The sequence below is a fragment of the Dermacentor andersoni genome, chromosome 1 (assembly GCF_023375885.2).
Source record: "Dermacentor andersoni chromosome 1, qqDerAnde1_hic_scaffold, whole genome shotgun sequence".
NCBI lineage: Eukaryota > Metazoa > Arthropoda > Arachnida > Ixodida > Ixodidae > Dermacentor > Dermacentor andersoni.
This window is the reverse complement of record NC_092814.1, coordinates 391,224,337-391,242,988: the sequence shown is the minus strand read 5'-3', so window position 1 is coordinate 391,242,988 and position 18,652 is coordinate 391,224,337. Positions and strand designations below refer to the sequence as shown.

The window sequence follows — 18,652 nt, the reverse complement described above, 5'->3', positions numbered from 1 at the left end:
ACGCGTGTGTGCGAATCCTTTCCACAGAAGTTAAAATGATCGATGAAATATAGTACAAGACGTTGCGAACAACTGCCAACGCTAGCCATTCCGCGCATTCATCGGATTCTGCATAATCAAAAGACGGTAGTTTCAAAGTATAAACAATTTGTGATTGAATACCCATACTGACTACATCACTACAATGCCAACCGCATTCTTGCTTTCTTGCTTCAAATAATTTTTTTTACCTTCCGCTTCCTTTAGACCGCTTCTTTATGTAACATCAGTCAGACTAAAACTCCAGTACGTTTCTTCAATCTGAGGCCCTCACGTTGCTACACTTTTATCCGCACTCAAAGTTATCCAAAACCATTCAGCTCGGCTCATTGTCGCCGGCTATTCTCGTACCGCCAGTATTACTGCAATAAAAATGTTCTTGTGACCTCCTCAACCATTCCAACAGACAAAAACTAGCACGCATATGTTTTTTTCATAAGATCTTTACCAAGCCTGAGCTGAAGCACACCTTGTTCTCAGCACCTTGCATCGTTTGATCTCGTGTCGACAATCACTTAAAAGTTCGAGTGCTGTGCGCCAAGACCAGCACGTACTGTCATTCGTTCCTTCTGAGGGCCTCATCTCAGTGAAATAAATTCCTTGCCGCTATCGCCAGAAACTCGGTTCCTACTTTGTTCAAGACTGCCACTTCAAACATGTTTTATTCTCAATCCTATCTTTAGCGTCGTTATTCTACGGCGAGTATTTAAATAAAAAATAAAAAGAAGGCAGTGTTCAATCCAACTCTCGGCTTGTACACAGATGGCGCCCTTGATAAAGGTAAATTATAGATATGACAAAGATAAATGCAGCTCCCAGTCGGCGCCCAGACCGACTCAGATTCACTGAGCAGGTCTGATTCACTGATTGTATTTATTCGGTCTGACTCAGATACACTGATTGTTCAGATTCGAGTAGGAGTGGTCGTAGAGCTCGCTCCCGCCATAGCAGGTATAATTCATGAAAGTCAAACCTGTGCTTACCAGAAGGTTAAGGCTTACAAGTGCGCAAGTTTTCATGCGAGAGCATTACTTGGCTCATTGTGCTACACCGCCGTCACCGGAAAACGGTGGCAGAAAAGCCGTGGGTGGTAGAAAAAGAAACGATAGGAGAAAAAGAAACGTCGCAGTTTCGACCGATGGGCGAAGCATCGATTATGATAGAGAAATATCGAACGGCTAGCTACAGGAAGCAAGGATAGTAGTTCTATCGGTCGTATAAACATATAAACATAGGTATGCTAACTACATTATCAAGCACGGTGCTGCGCGCGCACAAACAAACATGTACACATCTCCCGGGATGACCGCGGAAATTCGCTGTCAAAATGATGGAGGGAGCAAGCGCGGCAGCGGGCAAATTCACCTTCGTGCTGCGTCTCGCTTCAACACCAACTAAGCCGAGAAAACACAACGCGCGGCGGGACTCTGTCCCTGTCGCAGGTGGGTTTCAAAATATATACAGCGGCCCGGGTGGCCACGCGTGCCAGCCTGGACAGTCCGGAGTAGAATTGGCCAGGGAGCCCGATGAATAAATTTATTGTCAACACCAGGATGCCGGCCGGAAAAGCACTATCATCACTTGGTAATGTGATGTCATCATGCTGAAAAGTGGTGTCATCGAGAAAGAACACTGAACATAATGTGAGTGAAACAACACTTAAATGAGAACTACGCAAATAAAACTGACATGTCCGTCCTATCATCGTGCGCTGTTGCGACCTAATAAGCAGCAACATTTTGCCACAACACAAAACTCAGCGACATAGTCAGCGACAAGTAATGCTCTCGCATTTACACATCATAAGAATTGCTTAGGTGCCCCCATTTTTTTGAAGGTTGCTCGGCTGTATAATAGCCGAGCTGCATTCGAGATCGACACGTGTTGTCCAGAAATGGCGTGAAGGGACTCTGGCAGTCAGACATTCGCACCTTCGGCCACGGCAAGCCCACTACGAATAGGGAGCAAAAACGATCGCAAGATTTGACCCCATGACCCCACTAGCTGCATTATAAGTCAAGCATTCAATTTGTCTAATAAATGTCCCTCGTGTATTTATTCCTTCTGCGCTCATCTGCCCGTACATCCTGAGGAGTACTGACAGGTCGTTTCGCTGAGCCCACTGCGGCTGCGTCCCCGATACACTCCACCCAAATTTTTTTTTCTTACACCTGCGCCATTAGACACTTCCCTTAACTAGGATCCTGGTGTACGACCTAGAACTAACGCTGCCAGCTCCCCCCTGATGGGCCCGCTTGCTTTCCTTTGCTACCTCTTCTCTATGCTTGTTCAGCCAGCTCCCAGCTTGTGCGATTCCTGATGCTACAACACTGAGACATTTCAGAGCATTAGAATACGCTTGCGATTATTGGAAGGATAAGGGTTACCTGTACGTATTGTCGGGGTCACTCAGGAGGTTCTTGCACGACCTCGAGGCGTAGAACACGACTGATACCATGGAGATTCCCAGCCAAATCTCTTGGTAGCTCCCAACGTATCCAAAGACCTCCTCCACCTGTGGAAACAATAGCCGCACGTGGCAAATTTCAGACAGTGCAGTGAAGTCTATATTGGCAGCTACCAGACTTTTGCAGTCTCTACAGTGATTGTAGGCGTATGTCGGCGTACTCATTCACGACACGCTGACTCGTGCTCGGCCGAATGAGACAGAGTGAGGGACGACGTGTGTGAGTAGACGTGAGTGTTGTCACCTTGTCGTGATGGTGGCCGTGGCAGAACGGCGAGTCACAAAACTAACTCAATGGGACAAACATATGCCCATGAAATCAAGTTACACTCAGGCAGAACGATACTGCCGAGCACATGCGTGTGCCGTAAAATTATGATCTGTGGGTCAAGCGCGTCGGCTTGTGACTCGTCCAAGATTCCAGAGGGATCGCAGGTGCTGCCAGGCCTTGCAGAAAGCACAACACCATTGGTGTCGCGCTTGCGATCATCAGATCGGATGCGCAATAACTAAAATCCGCTACAGCAAACGAGAATATGCTGATACGTGCAGGCGCGTCATGCGCCGAGTGATAACTAGCAACATTTGTTAGCCGGTGAGCACTACTAGGAAACATATGTTAGCGTGCGATAAACAAAGACATGGGTCACTATGAACACAGTGAGTATTGGTTAACGTGAGTACGAGCTAAAGTCTATGACGATAATTACGAATGAATGTTAGCACGAACGTGGCCGAGTGTCGCCGAGTGTCAGTGGCGGTGAGTACGTACGCGAGTAACTGTTTGTGAGCATGAGTTAGTTCGAGCAGGCAACGTGAGTTTAAGCTGGTGTACGATTATCATTGGGATAGGAATGATAGGAACACTCGAGATGTATGTGGGCATGAGGTTCCGTGTAAAGTTCAGTGCTCATATCGCGCGTCGCATGCCGCATGCGGGAGGGGCGAGGGAGAGCTTACAAAGTTGAGCAAGGAAGGATTTGCGGCTTGATGCGGATCGTATACCCGCTCCGTCAGCAGGGTTACCAGGTCGTTCGAACCACTGATCGACAAATTCTTCTCCGTGCTAAACCAAGAGTAGCCAAATGCGAAAATTTTACATAGCCCATATGTAGCCACAAATCATTGTTTTTTTAGAGGTGTTGCAGGCATAATAAATCGTTTTTTTACAAGGAAATCTATATACTATTTTCTGGCACATAAGGAAGGAGGCCGGGATTTCACCACAGACTTGCGCTGGAGCTGCTCAATGAGTAAACAAAAAGGCGATAAATAAAGTTTCCTGTGTTTTCAAAAGCATAATTTAAGTAAGGGTTGCCCACTCCAGCATTTTATTGGGGCTTTATCTGCACTCGAGGATGTTTTTTTGAATACATGCTAGATAAACGGCTACAAAAATGATTTAGTGTTTGCTTGCATTCACACTCGTTGAAGCCGCTTGGCTAGGTAAATGTTGTCTTTATGACAAATGAATCTCTCATTTTTCTTGAAAGCAATCACAAATAAAGAACACACAAACAGCGTCACTCAATGAATGCGCTCAGCAATAGTATGCATTAAGCATATATGCTATCAGAATTGCGCAAAACACAATGCCAACCCGACACACGAAACAATACACTCGATTACAAGATAAAATGCAGGACAACAGATGATGGTTGCAGCTGACACACAGGAATGACATTTTCAACTAAGTGGCAACTACAATACTTCGCCGAATTTATTAGCAAAAGGGGGTACTTGGTGATTGGCGGCTCACTAATGATCGGCTACGCTTTTGCTGCCGCCGAATCCGGTATGCGAGGAGCATTTTCAAATGACAGTAGGAAAAACGTGCGTTACAGCAAAAAAAGTTGGAAGGCGATGAAGCCTTCAGTTGCAGTGAATGACCGACAAAGTCTTGCTGAGCGAGTTGCAGTGGCGGAGTCACCGCGCACCACACTTTATCGCGCCACTCGTCGCGTTAGGGGTGTACGAGGAGCGTCGCAATAAATTTTTTCAGTGCACTATCTTCGGGATCGGCCCACATTTTGAGGGAAGATGACGCGTTAACTGATTTGAATTTTTTTTACGGAATTTACCATGTCAAAACTGCTGTCCGTCTACGAGGCACACCGTTATGTGGAAAAACCCTCCCCGGCGTACTGGTTACACTACGAGGCGCCTGTGCTAGATGTCCTCTGTTTGAATCTGACTATTGGACAATTTTATTTATTTATTTATTTATTTAAAGAAACACTATTTCGCCATAAGGGGAAAATAATGAACACAATAGCAACATGATAGAATGCTACACGAAGAAGACTCGTATCTTTCGTACCAGAATGCATTGTAGTATACAAAAGATGGTCAAATGAACACGCATGGCGTACTGTGCGCACACATACGCGGAAAGAAGGAACTAGAGCAATGCGAACAGCATTGGCTAAAACTGCAGGTTGTTCTCGGCGTGTTCGCCTTGCGTCGGCCTCATGTTCCTGTACAGCGGCGCGGTCATGGCGGGCACGATGTGAGCGTCTGCTTTGCGCTTTGCAACTGCAGGGCTTTGCTGTTGCAAAGCATGATTGTGGCTAGGAGGTCGAGGCCAGGCGACAACGTTGTGAAGTTGCACGGCGCTGTCGCCTAGCCTCGGCCTCCTGTTTCCGCAGTCTGGGTGCCCCGGGCGTTGAGCTGCAGCGTTCGCCGCACTCCCAGCAGCACGTTGTTCCTGCGACTGGACCACGAAGTGGTCTTGGTGCGTATGCGGGCCCTCCTTACTTCAATGCTCTTAGTCTTTCACGGCAGCTTTTCTGCTGGCGTTCTGACAACTAACACGGCGAAGCATGTTTGCGCGATGTAAGGGACCCAGTGCTTCAGTGCATAGATCCCACACCGACAGGTACTACCATGTCTACTACGTGTGGGAAAACTAAGACACACGCTGGCAGGACCTGCTCAGCTATGATACAATTTATTTCAGCATGGGAAGATGTCTAACCAGAAGCATTACAACGCATATACTTCTGTGCACCAGTCCATGCGATTGGAACGCGAACACCCCGAAAGATATTTCGCTACCTGGAACACTTACCGCAGTAGCACATATTCAGCAACACAAATTTTTAGGCTGCACGAAATCCGGGATTGGCTTATGATAAGAGGCTATGAAGATTGCCGATACGGGAAATTGGTGGTAACTTGCTAAGATAGACCTTGTTTTTAAAAATCCAGAAACTTAGTTCCTTATGATATGATTCAAAGAAGTAGTGGAATTGTAAGCGTCAGAGTGACTTCAGCGATCCAAGAGTCAGAACAATTTCAGAGCAATCGAGGCATCTACTCTAGCATCAGCCACTGCTTAATCATGCGCCCCTCTATTTTTTTTTCCGGACGCTTTCCTATGCGTACGAGTTCACCCTGGCCCGCGCAGCGCCATTGCATGCGCACTGGTGTGCCCTATCTCCGAAACACTGCTTTGAATGTGAACGACTATGCGGCGCAAGTAGCACTCCTGGATGGCACTATCGCATGCTACCAACGGCTGTTCTGACGGTCTTTGCATGTGGTTCGCAGTATAAAGAGCCTGCTCCTATGGAGCCGGTATCACTTTAGGGTGATCCAAGTAGCTGCTAGCATCAACCATGTACTAGCCCGGCGCCCCTGTAACCTTGCAGGTAGGTTGATTTTAAAACATTTATCTGAGGCTCAATGTGAGCCTCCTGGATCGCTTTGTGTGCTATTGGGAAGCTTGCAATGGGTGAAAATCCACTAAAATCACTTGGACTGGTTCACCGAAACAAGCCACTAGGTACCATAAAAGAACTCGCTAACGATTTGGTTGACACGGCCTCAAAACTAGAAATGATCATAAGAAGCAGCAGATTTGATATCAAAACCTTCGGTGATGACAACAAACAGTCTCTGAAGGACATGCAGGGCTTGAAAACTTCTATGGATGCCATGAACAATGCGCCTTAACAACGCACAGCTTATGTACGGAATGTGTACCCCAAATTATCAGAAGTGAAACACCAACAGAGTGACATTATTTGTGATGTGCGTCAATTACGCAATGGGGCGAATGAAATTCGACAGAAAATAATTGAACTCAAGCAGTACAGTCGTTGGAACAACCTAGAAATAAGGAACGCTCCTGTATCTACAGATAAACTGTTTCCTGATGTGATGCAAAGAAAGCTACTTGTTTGAAGACAGAACTTCGAACCGAAGTCATCGACACCGTGGCTCGTGGCCTGCGTTGTGAGGCTCACATTGTTGTCAAGTTCGCCTCATTTGCAGTGTGTAACAAAGTAACCGATACCAAAAAAAAAAGAGGCTATTCGCATCGGCACTGGCCTTTCAATGTAATGATCGAATATTCAATAATGAGCACTTTTGTCAAGTAAACCAGGTTTTTCTCGCAAAAGCTCGCCAAGCAAGAGGAGAGAAATAGTGGAAGTACGTTTGGATGTCGCAGGCCAACATCTTAATGCAGAATATTAGGCATTCTCGAGTTCTGCACATAAATTCTTACAACCTGAAGAATGAAGTTCATATTGAATTTTTGTTACCGCATTTATCGTGACGTTTTCAATCAGTGAAGTTGAATGGGAATTTCACACAACTCAGAGCCTTTGGATACTTCACTGTAACGTTCGAAGTTTTCATAAAAACAAAGACATGCTGGTTTCGGCGCAGCAGAATTTTAGATTTGATATGATCGGTCTAACATAAAGTTCATTTACGAAGGGTGAACACACCTACATTCTTGGACGCAGTCTTTTGAGTGATCCTAGCGTAGCAGCATCGCATGGTAGTGGTGTGGCTTTATTAGTCAAGCAAACTATCGTATAAGAATTGTCCCTGACACAAAAATAAGTGACAGTGCAGTTGAACCTCCCTTTGTTCTTATACATTGGCGCACAAAGGTTGATACAACATACCGAGCACCGAACTCGAGTCTACCTGATTTTTATCAATCATTGAAATACATATTTTCCACCCTTAAGCAGAAACATGGTACAATCGCTGTTCGGGATTTTAACATCACTATTTGCAAAGACACGAACTATGAGTACTCTCTTCTGCTACAATCTTACAATTTAAACAATGCCACTCTGTTACCCTAATACTCTTTTTTCGAATTCATCTATGCTTATAAACCTGTCTTGTGCAACAATTTCTTTTCTGCCGTAGGCGATGCGAGTCCCACTGATCAGTGCCCTGTTTTTGCTTCGTTACGTTACATAGATGATAAGTTGCAACAAACGGCCATTCATTAACTGCACAATTATTTTGACAAAACTGCGAAAAAAAGCACGAAAAAGGTTCTGAGAAAGTATTTCATAGTGACATTCCCATCGAATGTGCCAACTAGGCAAACGCTTTAACGCGCATGTTATCTGAATGTACCACATTTATTTATTTATTTTTCATACTCTCAGGGCCCGAAGGTATTACAAGGATTAATATAAAAGCATATATACACATATACAGACACATGATATATACACATATATAAACGAGAAGAAAAGGGGTTAACCAAGGGGCCCGATTTTCATTAGTGATATCAGAAGCCAACAAACACGGACACCAAGGACAACATAGGGGAAATTACTTGTGTTTAATAAGTGAAATAAAGAAACTTTAAATTAATGGAAATTAAAATGGATGAAAAAACAACTTGCCGCAGGTGGGAACCGAACGCACAACTGTCGCATTTCTCGTGCGATACTCTACCAATTGAGCTACCACGGCGCCGTTTTCCCATCCCCTTTCTTGGGTATTTATGTGTCCTATTAGAACCCTGGGAGTGTTAGCAAGCGCCACCACTCACAGACCTTGGCGGCGGACGTGGAACGTCCTTTTTGCCGCAGGTGTCACGAGAACGTGATCTTTTCGGGTGAAGGCAACTGGTCAATAAACCCACATATGCTACCTGAAGGCATCAATGTTGCCGGATTCGAGACCCTCGTTATCTAATAAACGAGAAGAAAGGGGGTTAAGCAAGGGGCCCGATTTTAATTAGTCATATCATTAGAAGCCAACAAACAGTGACACCAAGGACAACATAGGGGAAATTACTTGTGTTTAATAAATGAAATAAGGAAACGATAAATTAATGGAAATTAAAGTAGATGAAAAAACAACTTGCCGCAGGTGGGAACCGAAACCACAACCTTCACATTTCGTGTCTGTGAGCGGTCTGTGAGTGGTGGCGCTGGCTATCACTCCGAGGTTTCTACTAGGACACATAAATACCCAAGAAAGTGGATGCGAAAAAGGCGCTGCGGTAGCTCAGTTGGTAGAGCATCGCCAAATGCACGCGAATATAGGCAAACATAGGAACGGTAAGTACGTGGGATCGGTATGGCCGCGGTTGACTAACACACTACTTACAGCTATAAAGGAAAAGCATTGGTGATAGCAAAACTGAAAAAAAAAACGGAAGAGTAACAGTTATTATCTGAAAAGTTATCGAATCTCAGGCAGCTCTAATCCGGAGACGGAAAGGAGAAAACAGTTTTTATTGAACAAGCACAAGGCAATGATAAAAATATAGGGAGCTTGTAAAAGATGTAATTGGCGAGCTGGTTAAAAAAAGACAGATCACCCCTGAACAGATTCGTACTAAATGTGGCGATGCCTTTAACTTTTATTTTACTACTAACGGACCTCATTCCTGATAGTTAGTGTAATGTCAATAGGGCGGTCATATCTAGTACCTTTTGGATAGAGCTGAATAAACGAGCATACTGTGAGCACTATTACATCATACAAGCTATATTAGAAGGCGGCTGGTCATGACGGCATTGCTATAAAAGCCGAAAGAAGGCAACACTATTCAGAAAGAAGACACAGATGATCTTGTGCCAGTACAATGAAAAAAATTTAATAACTCCATCAGTCGAGCAATGTACCCTGACATTTCCAAGACCTGTTGATAAAACTGGTGAATTCAGTGTCCCTGGCAACTATAGGCCTATTTCTCTGCTTAGCGTTATAAATACTGTATTTGAAAATGTGACTGCGGCTTAGTTGAAACACTACGGATTCACAACATCACTTCCGAGCCAATCGGTCAACATCATCAGCAGTGTTGGCACTAACCCAGAGTTTATAAACATTATCGCAAAAAATGAACTTGCAGTTGTCGTATCTTTAGATTTAAGGAAAACCCATGACACTTATTTCATAACATTCTATAAAAAAATTAGAGATGCGAGACTTTAACGAATATCCTATGAACCTCTTTCCAAGCTACTTAAGGGGTGTAAAGCAATACTTTCGTTCATTTTCATCGCAGGGTATTCTTACAGGTGGATCAGTTTTGTGCCTTCGGCCCTTTTCGTTGCACAGCAATCACTTTCGATCAGCACCAATGTCATCAAAAGCTGTCATTCAAGCTGACAAAACCACCACCTATTTTTTCAAATAAAACCCTTACTAACTTGAAGGACACTCTAAACAATCAGTTATCTAACATGTATACTTCGTTTATGAGTCCAAATTAACAGAGACAAGACTAAATACATAATATTCCGCTCTCGAAACCAAGAGCGTTATATACGAAACATTCAAAGTCATCTTAAGGATGCTGCTATGAAACAGCAAAATACCATAAAATGCTTAGGTGTGATATTACTTTGCAACTTAGACTGTAGCCCATATATTTCCAGTATATGCTCTAAATTAGCTTCCGCTTGGTTTGTACTAATCAAATGTAGAGCATGCTTTGATCTTATTACACGTTAATTTGGTAACTTTTACTATTGTGCATTGCGATAATATTTACTGTTTCGAATCAGGGGCTTGTACATATAAAACCTACTTAAATGCCATTACACCATTGGGAAAAAAAGGCTTTGCGCATCGTTACGTATGCAAGTCCACGTAATTTAAGCAACGCACTATTCAGCTGTCTCGGGATATTGCTATTTTTTTGGTGTCAGAAATGAAGTCGTGAATTTGATTCCCAACCTTTTACACTGAAATCACTCAGTGTCTCCAGGCTTGCTTACTATAACTAATAAAAACAAACGGAAGGCTGGAAATATAAATTTCGACCTCCCACTTTCTCGTAACACATGTGGTCAACGACTAATTGAATTTCGTGGTGCCCAAATCTGGAATTAATTAGCGCTTCAGGAAAAAAGGCGCGCAATGTTGTGCTTCCTTTTAAAAAGCTGCATTTATCTAGAGTACAGTGACTGATGTTTCTATAGGTATCTCGATTTATTGTCGTTATAGTAGGTTCTGTTTGGACACATGTATATAGAGCCACGGAAAAAAAATCTGTGTATTTATATAGCCATATATGCATATGCGTCTACATTATCATGTTCATTTTGTGTAATTCTACATTCTAAACTAATTATTTCACTAGGTGTGTACTTATTTTCTGTAGCTGCTCCTATATCTATATGGACTATGGGCCTCCCCTTGCCTTCGACTACTGGGCCAACAGTTCTTCTAGAAATTCAGGTATATATGACAACTAAATAAAATCAAATCAAAGCACTTGGGAAGAGGAACCGCTTGGCCTGTACGAAAATTCGGAGCTATAACGGGACGCACATTGTTTAGCTCGTTTAAAATCATTGCAGCAGCATCTGTTCCTGTCCAGGCGAAATGTAAATGTGGCTGAGTGCTTTTAATGTATCGCTCAACATCCCGTTTCACAGATGGTTTTCATGAAATGATGCATGGCTGAGCACTCCTTCGACGGCAGTATTTGACAAGGGTAGTGATAAAGAAAGAGCCAGCCCAAACATTGGGCAGAACGTCCAGCTGCGGGCGATGTTTTAATGGGTTAGCATACTTAGCGTACTTTACGCACCTCATAGGGGCTTTGTATGTACGCTAGATATGAAGTGTACCAGTCACTTGTGTGCTGAACACGCTTGGCAAGCTTCTTTTTCGTAACCCTTGAGCGGACAGTGGGGCAGGCAAAAATCTGTCAGAGTTTACGTTTAAAAGAGTTCCAGTCTACGAATTCAGGTTCAAGGTTCAGAAACAACGATTTCGCGACGTTAGTTCAATACAAAGATACAGAAGCCAGCTTAGCGGAATATTCGCAATACCTAAATGCACTCACGTGGTCGTAATTTTCCAACCAGGCATCAACATCGTCACCATGAAGACCAGAAAACGTGCGGATCAAATGAATTAGACTATATACTCTGCGCTAACCATGGCATCATACAAAACGTGGACGTGCTCGGCAAGGTGCGCTGCAGTGACCATAGGATGGTAAGAACTCGAATTAGCCTAAACTTGAGGAGGGAACGGAAGAAACTGGCACATAAGAAGCCGATCAATGAGTTGGCGGTAAGAGGTAAAATAAAGGAATTCCGGATCAAGCTACAGAACAGGTATTCGGCTTTAACTTAGGAAGAGGACTTACTGTTGGAGATATGAACGACAATCTTATGAGCATCATTAAGGAGTGTGCCATATAAGTCGGTGGTAACTCCGTTTAGACAGGATGCCAGTAAGCTATCGCAGGAGACGAAAGATCTGCTCAAGAAACGCCAATGTATGAAAGTCGCTACCCCCTACAGCTAGAATAGAAGTGGCAGAACTTTCGAAGTTACTCAACAAGCGTAAGACAGCTGACATAAGGAAGTATAATATGGATAGAATTGAACATGCTCTCAGGAACGGAGGAGGCCTAAAAGCAGTGGAGAAGAAACTAGGAATTGGCAAGAATCAGGTGTAGGCGTTAAGAAACAAAGCCGGCAATATCATTGCTAATATAAATGAGATAGTTCAAGTGGCTGAGGAGTTCTAAAGAGATTTATACAGTACCAGTGGCACCCACAACTATAATGGAAGAGAGAATAGTCTAGAAGAATTTGAAATCCCACAAGTAACGCCGGAAGAAGTAAAGAAAGCCTTGGGAGCTATGCAAAGGGGGAAGGCAGCTGGGGAAGATCAGGTAACAGCAGATTTGTTGAAGGATGGTGGGCAGATTGTTCTAGAAAAACTGGCCACCTTGTATACGCAATGCCTCATCACCTCGAGCGTACCGGAATCTTTGAAGAACACTAACATAATCCTAAACCATAAGAAAGGGGACGCCACAGACCTGAAAAATTACAGACCGATCAGCTTACTGTCAGTTGCCTACAAAGTATTTACTAAGGTAATCCAAATAGAATCAAGAACACCTTAGACTTTTGTAAAGCAAAGCACCAGGCAGGATTCTGTAAAGGCTACTCAACAATAGACCATATTCACACTATCAATCAGGTGATAGAGAAATGTGCGGAATATAACCAACCCTTATATATAGCTTTCATTGATTACGAGAAAGCGTTTGGTTCAGTCGAAACCTCAGCAGTCATGGAGGCATTACGGAATCATGGTGTAGACGATCCGAGTGTTAGAATACTGAAATATATCTATAGCGGCTCCACAGCCACCGTAGTCCTCCATAAAGAATGCAACAAAATCCCAATAAAGAAAGGTGTCAGGCAGGGAGATACGATCTCTCCAATGCTACTCACAGCGTGTTTACAGGAGGTATTCAGAGAGCTGGATTGGGAAGAATTGGGGATAAGAGTTAATGGATAACAACTTAGTAACTCGCGATTCGCGTGATGATGTTGCCTTGCTTAGTAACTCAGGGGACCAATTGCAATGCATGCTCACTGGCCTGGAGAGGCAATGCAGAAGAGTGGGTCTAAAAATTTATCTGCAGAAAACTAAAGTAATGTTTAACAGTCTCGGAAAAGAACGGCAGTTTACGGTAGGTAGTGAGGCACTGGAAGTGGTAAGGGAATACACCTACTTAGGGCTCGCGTGATCGCGTATCCGGATCATGAGACTGAAATAAACAGAAGAATAAGAATGGGCTGGGGTGCGTTTGGCAGGCATTCTCAGACCGTGAACAGCAGGTTGCCATTATCTCTCAAGAGTAAAGTGTATAACAGCTGTGTCTTACCAGTACTCACGTACGGGGTAGAAACCTGGCGGCTTACGAAAGGAGTTCTACCTAAATTGAGGATGACACAACGAGCTATGGAAAGAAGAATGATGGGTGTAACGTTAAAGGACAAGAAAAGAGCATATTGGGTGAGGGAAAAAACGCGAGTTAATGTCATCTTAGTTGAAATGAAGAAAAAGGAATGGGTATGGGCAGGACATGTAATGAGGAGGGAAGATAACAGATGGTCATTAAGAGTTACGGACTGGATTCCAAAGGAAGAGAAGCGTAGCAGGGGCGGCAGAATGTTAGGTGGGCGGATGAGATTAAGAAATTTGCAGGGACGACATGGTCAAATCAACCACATTGCAGTTCAGCAAAGCCCTTCACACTTGGGTTAATTGCCTCCCGCATTCGAAAAGTTCATCCGGCCGTTATACGTGGATCTATAAGCCGCCAGTTCCCTACGAGATCATTTGTTGCTAAATGTAAACGCAGTTGCGTCATTATACCACTCCCTGCGTTTCGGCACGGATTTATAATGCTCACAATTTTTGGCATAGAGCCCGATTGTGATTGCGAGTGTACCAGTATCCGAGTGCCGCAAGTTTGTTTACATTGGCACGTGTGCCCACGGCTCTTCGTTCACTTCAGCATATATTCTCTATTAATAACTGCAAAGCGCTTAATTTGAGAACATTTCAAAAACACGCATTATTTGCGCACATGATCAGAGTTACAAGGCCCATATGCGCCGCAAACTACGACTAGTGTAGAGAATGCGTATATACATTTATACGATCTGTTATTGCAGCTTTTGGAATAAGGCCAGCTCTCACACTTTCATATTGTCTTCATATTGCGTACAGTTTGCGTGTTCAATACAGTATTGGTAGATGAAACCTAGTGGGTACAAGCGCTCATTCTGAAAGCGTGTACAGTTTTCCTCGGAAAAATACGGATGTTCGCATAACAAAAATACGGAATGCTGTCTGCTTCGTGCGCAATAGTGCAGCCACTGCATTATTGGGGTGAAATGTACGTAAAAATTAAAACGGGGAGCATTTCCGTACATTAAAGGACGCTTTTGCCATATTTTTGAAATACGACGTACTTTTCGTATTTTTACCTGCCATTCCTGTGTATAGTGACGGAAATCCTCCGTATAATGACGGAATTTTTTTACAGTGTGTGTATCGCTATCTCTTATGTATCTCTAGCCAATATTATTTATTTATTTTTGGTTTAAATTGTGCCTAATCACTTATAAAGCTACCAATCATCTCATCATCATCATCAGCCTGGTTACGCCCACTGCAGGGCAAAGGCTTCTCCCATACTTCTACAATTACCCCGGTCGTGTACTAATTATGACCATGTTGTCCCTGCACACTTCTTAATTTCATCCGCCCACCTCACCTTCTCCCGTCCCCTGCTACGCTTCTCTTCCTTTGGAATCCAGTTCGTAACCCTTAATGACCATCGGTTATCTTCCCTCCTCATTACATGTCCTGCCCATGCCCATTTCTTTTTCTTGATTTCAACAAGGATATCGTTAACTCGTGTTTGTTCCCTCACCCAGTCTGCTTTTTTCTTATCCCTTAACGTTACACCTATCATTCTTCTTTCCATAGCTCGTTGCGTCGTCCTCAATTGAAGTAGAACCCGCGTAGTAAGACTCCAGGTTTCTGCCCCATTCGTGAGTACTGGCAAGACGCAGCTGTTATACACTTTTGTCTTGAGGGATAATGGCAATCTGCTGTTCATGATCTGAGAATGCCTGCCAAAGGCACCCCAGCCCATTCTTATTCTTCTGATTATTTCTGTCTCATGATCTGGATCCGCGGTCACTACCTGTCCTAAGCAGGTGTATACCTTTACCACTTCCAGTGCCTCGCTACCTATCGTAAACTGTTGTTCTCTTCCGAGACTGTTAAACATTATTTTAGTTTTCTGCAGATTAATTTTTAGACCCACCTTTCTGCTTTACTTCTCCATGTCAGTGAGCATGCATTGCAATTGGTCCAATGAGTCACTAAGCAAAGCAAGTTCATCAGCGAATCTCAAGTTACTAAGGTATTCTCCATTAACTCTTATCCCCAATTGTTCCCAATCCAGGTATCTGAATACCTCCTGTAAACACGCTGTGAATAGCATTGGAGAGATCGTATCTCCCTGCCTGACGCCTTTCTTTATTCGAATTTGGAGGACTTGGAGGAATTTTATGGAGGACTACGGTGGCTGTGGAGCCGCTATAGATATCTTTCAGTATTTTTACATACGGCACGTCTACACCCTGATTCCGTAATGCCTCCATGACTGCTGAGGTTTCGACTGAATCAAACTCTTTCTCGTATTTAATGAAAGCTATATATAATGGTTGGTTATATTCCGCACATTTTTCTATCACCTGATTGATAGTGTGAATATGGGCTATGGTTGAGTAGCCTTTACGGAATGCTGCCTGGTCCTTTGCTTGACAGAAGTCTAAGGTGTTCCTGATTCTATTTGCGATTACCTTAGTAAATACTTTGTAGGCAACGGACAGTAAGCTCATCAGTCTATAATTTTTCAAGTCTTTGGCGTCCCCTTTCTTATGGATTAGGATTATGTTAGCGTTCTTCCAAGATTCCGGTACGCTCGAAGTCATGGGGCATTGCGTATACAGGGTGGCCAGTTTTTCTAGAACAATCTAGCCACCATCTTTCAACAAATCTGCTGTTACCTGATCTTCCCCAGCTGCCTTCCCCCTTTGCATAGCTCCCAAGGCTTTCTTTACTTCTTCCGGTGTTACTTGTGGGGTTCCCTATTCCTCTGGATTATTCTCCTTTCTATTATCGTCGTGGGTGCCACTGGTACTGTATAAATCTCTATAGAACTCCTCAGCCACTTGAACTATCTCATCCATATTAGCAATGATATTGCCGGCTTTGTCTCTTAAAGCCTACATCTGATTGTTGCCAATTCCTAGTTTATTCTCCACTGCTTTTAGGCCTCCTCCTTTCCTGAGAGCATGTTCAATTCTATCCATATTATACTTCCTTATGTCAGCTGTCTTACGCTTGTTGATTAACTTCGAAAGTTCTGCCAGTTCTATTCCAGCTGTAGGGGGTAGCGACTTTCATACATTGGCGTTTCTTGATGAGATCTTTCGTCTCCTGCGATAGCCTACTGGCATTCTGTCTAAACAGAGTTGCTGAAAATTGCGCGGCACTGGGATTCGAACCACGGTCCTCTTGCACGCGATGCTCTACCTCTACTCCACCGCTGCAGCGGTGGCGTAGAGGTAGAGCATGTTTTCTACATTTACACTAATATAACGCTTCAATGTATTAACTAGCAAATTACGCATTTTTGTACGGACACAAGGCATTACACTTTACGTGTGTCGGACAGATTTTGCGGGGGTTCTCGCGAATGAATGCTTACACATTAATAGAAAATTTCGCAAATGTGACAATTGACGAGTGTTATACTTACGCCCAGGCCAGGCAGTTCTACTCACGCCTGTTCGAACCCGTAGCTTGTGTGTGTAGTTTATAGGCCGCCCCGTACACTGTCATAAACACAAAGGTCTCTGGTGAATTAGCGCATTACCTTGGCGTATTTTGTGAACGACCGCCGTCGGCGTAACACTGAGAGTCTCTGCGCAGGACACTGACGGTGGCGTGCTCAGGACCACTGCCAGTTGTGCTTCACTTCTCGAACAAGCAGAACGGGTGTCCTGAACTGTTTGCAATGTGGTGAACGCGGTTTAATTTATGACCCCGTAGAGCAATAAGGAGCGACGAGACACTGAAGCATTTCTCCGGGTTTTGCCGCTGAATCGCCACCGAATTTTTTTTCAACTTGCAATTTCCTTGTTCGCGCGTATGCTGACAATCAGGGGACGGTGATCGCTTAAGTACGATAGATATTTTAACGCCTTTCACATGTTGTATAACTCTAGCGAAGACGCTAACTATAACGCTTTCTGCCCTTGCTCTAGGTATGAAGTCTGCGAAGTGAATATTTAACTCCACTACCTTCTCCATCCATTCTGGAAACCATTTCTATGTGGGATTCGATATCTCAATGGTAATGTCCGATGTTACTAGCATGTGCATTGACCTATCTTAGGGATTATCGAAGCTCGAAAGCGCTGTTCACTGTGGCGTGTGGTGTAGCCTGGTTTTATTTGTAGATGTAAATGCGAATGCCGTCCCATCTGAAGAGGCAGAACGTACTCGCTAAGGACATGTGCTCGCTCCTGTCAACTTTGTTTTCTTTTCCTTGTCAGTGAGCGACGTCATGTTTGATTGGGTAAGTCGCCTCCTTTTTTGCAATTGCTACGCTCCCCTGGCCCAACTTTGGCGTAGTGTGAGAAGAGATTCGTCCTTCGGCATCTTTCTCCCGTCGAAACACACACAAAAGTGGGCCATACGGCATGGAGCTTTTCCGCAACAGCTCGTGCACGACATCACACTTTCATCGTGTGTCACGACTCGCTAATGAAAATCATGTTTCATACAGTGGCCCTAGCAAACCCCGAGAGCCAAGTAGCCTTCTACCACGCACAATTACATGGGGCTCATGGTCATTCATCAAGCCATAGATGCACACACTTTCCCACTTCGCGTTAGTTGCAGTCATCTGCGCAAATTTCTTCACAAGTCGATTTTCTCTCCAACACTTTCTCTTGATGCATAACACACTGCTACATCGTCAGCATGGGCCAAAAAAATTACGTTAGCTTCAATAACCCTAACACCTTGATTACGGTTTTCGTGTTATATGACCAAACACAAGCGCTCAAAACCGGGTGTCCCAGTGAACTTGGACCAAGGTTTCAAAAAAAATAACAAGGGCTCTAGCGAAATAGTACCAACTGCATAGAAGCCGTAGTGGCGTGTACTTACAGCCAGTATTTGTTTTTATCACAGCCTATTATTTAAATATTTGCTTTTCATCAGTGAACTTTTTATTTGTTCCTTGAATCGCAAACATATCAACTACAAAGTTGTTGGGTGCCTCAAATAGGCTCCGAATCAAGCATTTGTTTCATGCTCAGCTTTGCCTCGTTGATTTTTCTCAGAAAAAGCAAAAGCGCGCCTAACATAAAAAATACGAAATAGATACGCTCTCGCGCGCCGCTACTCAAGCGCTCCCAAGCGAATAGCCACGGCTTTACTGGCGGTGGGAGCTCGATACAGGGCTTCACGGTCAGGAGCCCTTTCCCGTGGCCAGGAAATCATGAC

General features: G+C 43.9%; 1 protein-coding gene across 1 annotated transcript in view; it reads right to left on the bottom strand.

The window, feature by feature from the left end:
* LOC126518733 (uncharacterized) overlaps positions 1-18,652 on the bottom strand; it is a 109,551-nt gene that overhangs the window by 13,879 nt on the left and 77,020 nt on the right. Inside the window, exon 6 of the mRNA XM_050168502.2 lies at positions 2,427-2,554. Within this exon, the coding sequence (XP_050024459.1) occupies positions 2,427-2,554 (128 nt within the window). The remainder of the gene's footprint in view (positions 1-2,426; positions 2,555-18,652) is intronic.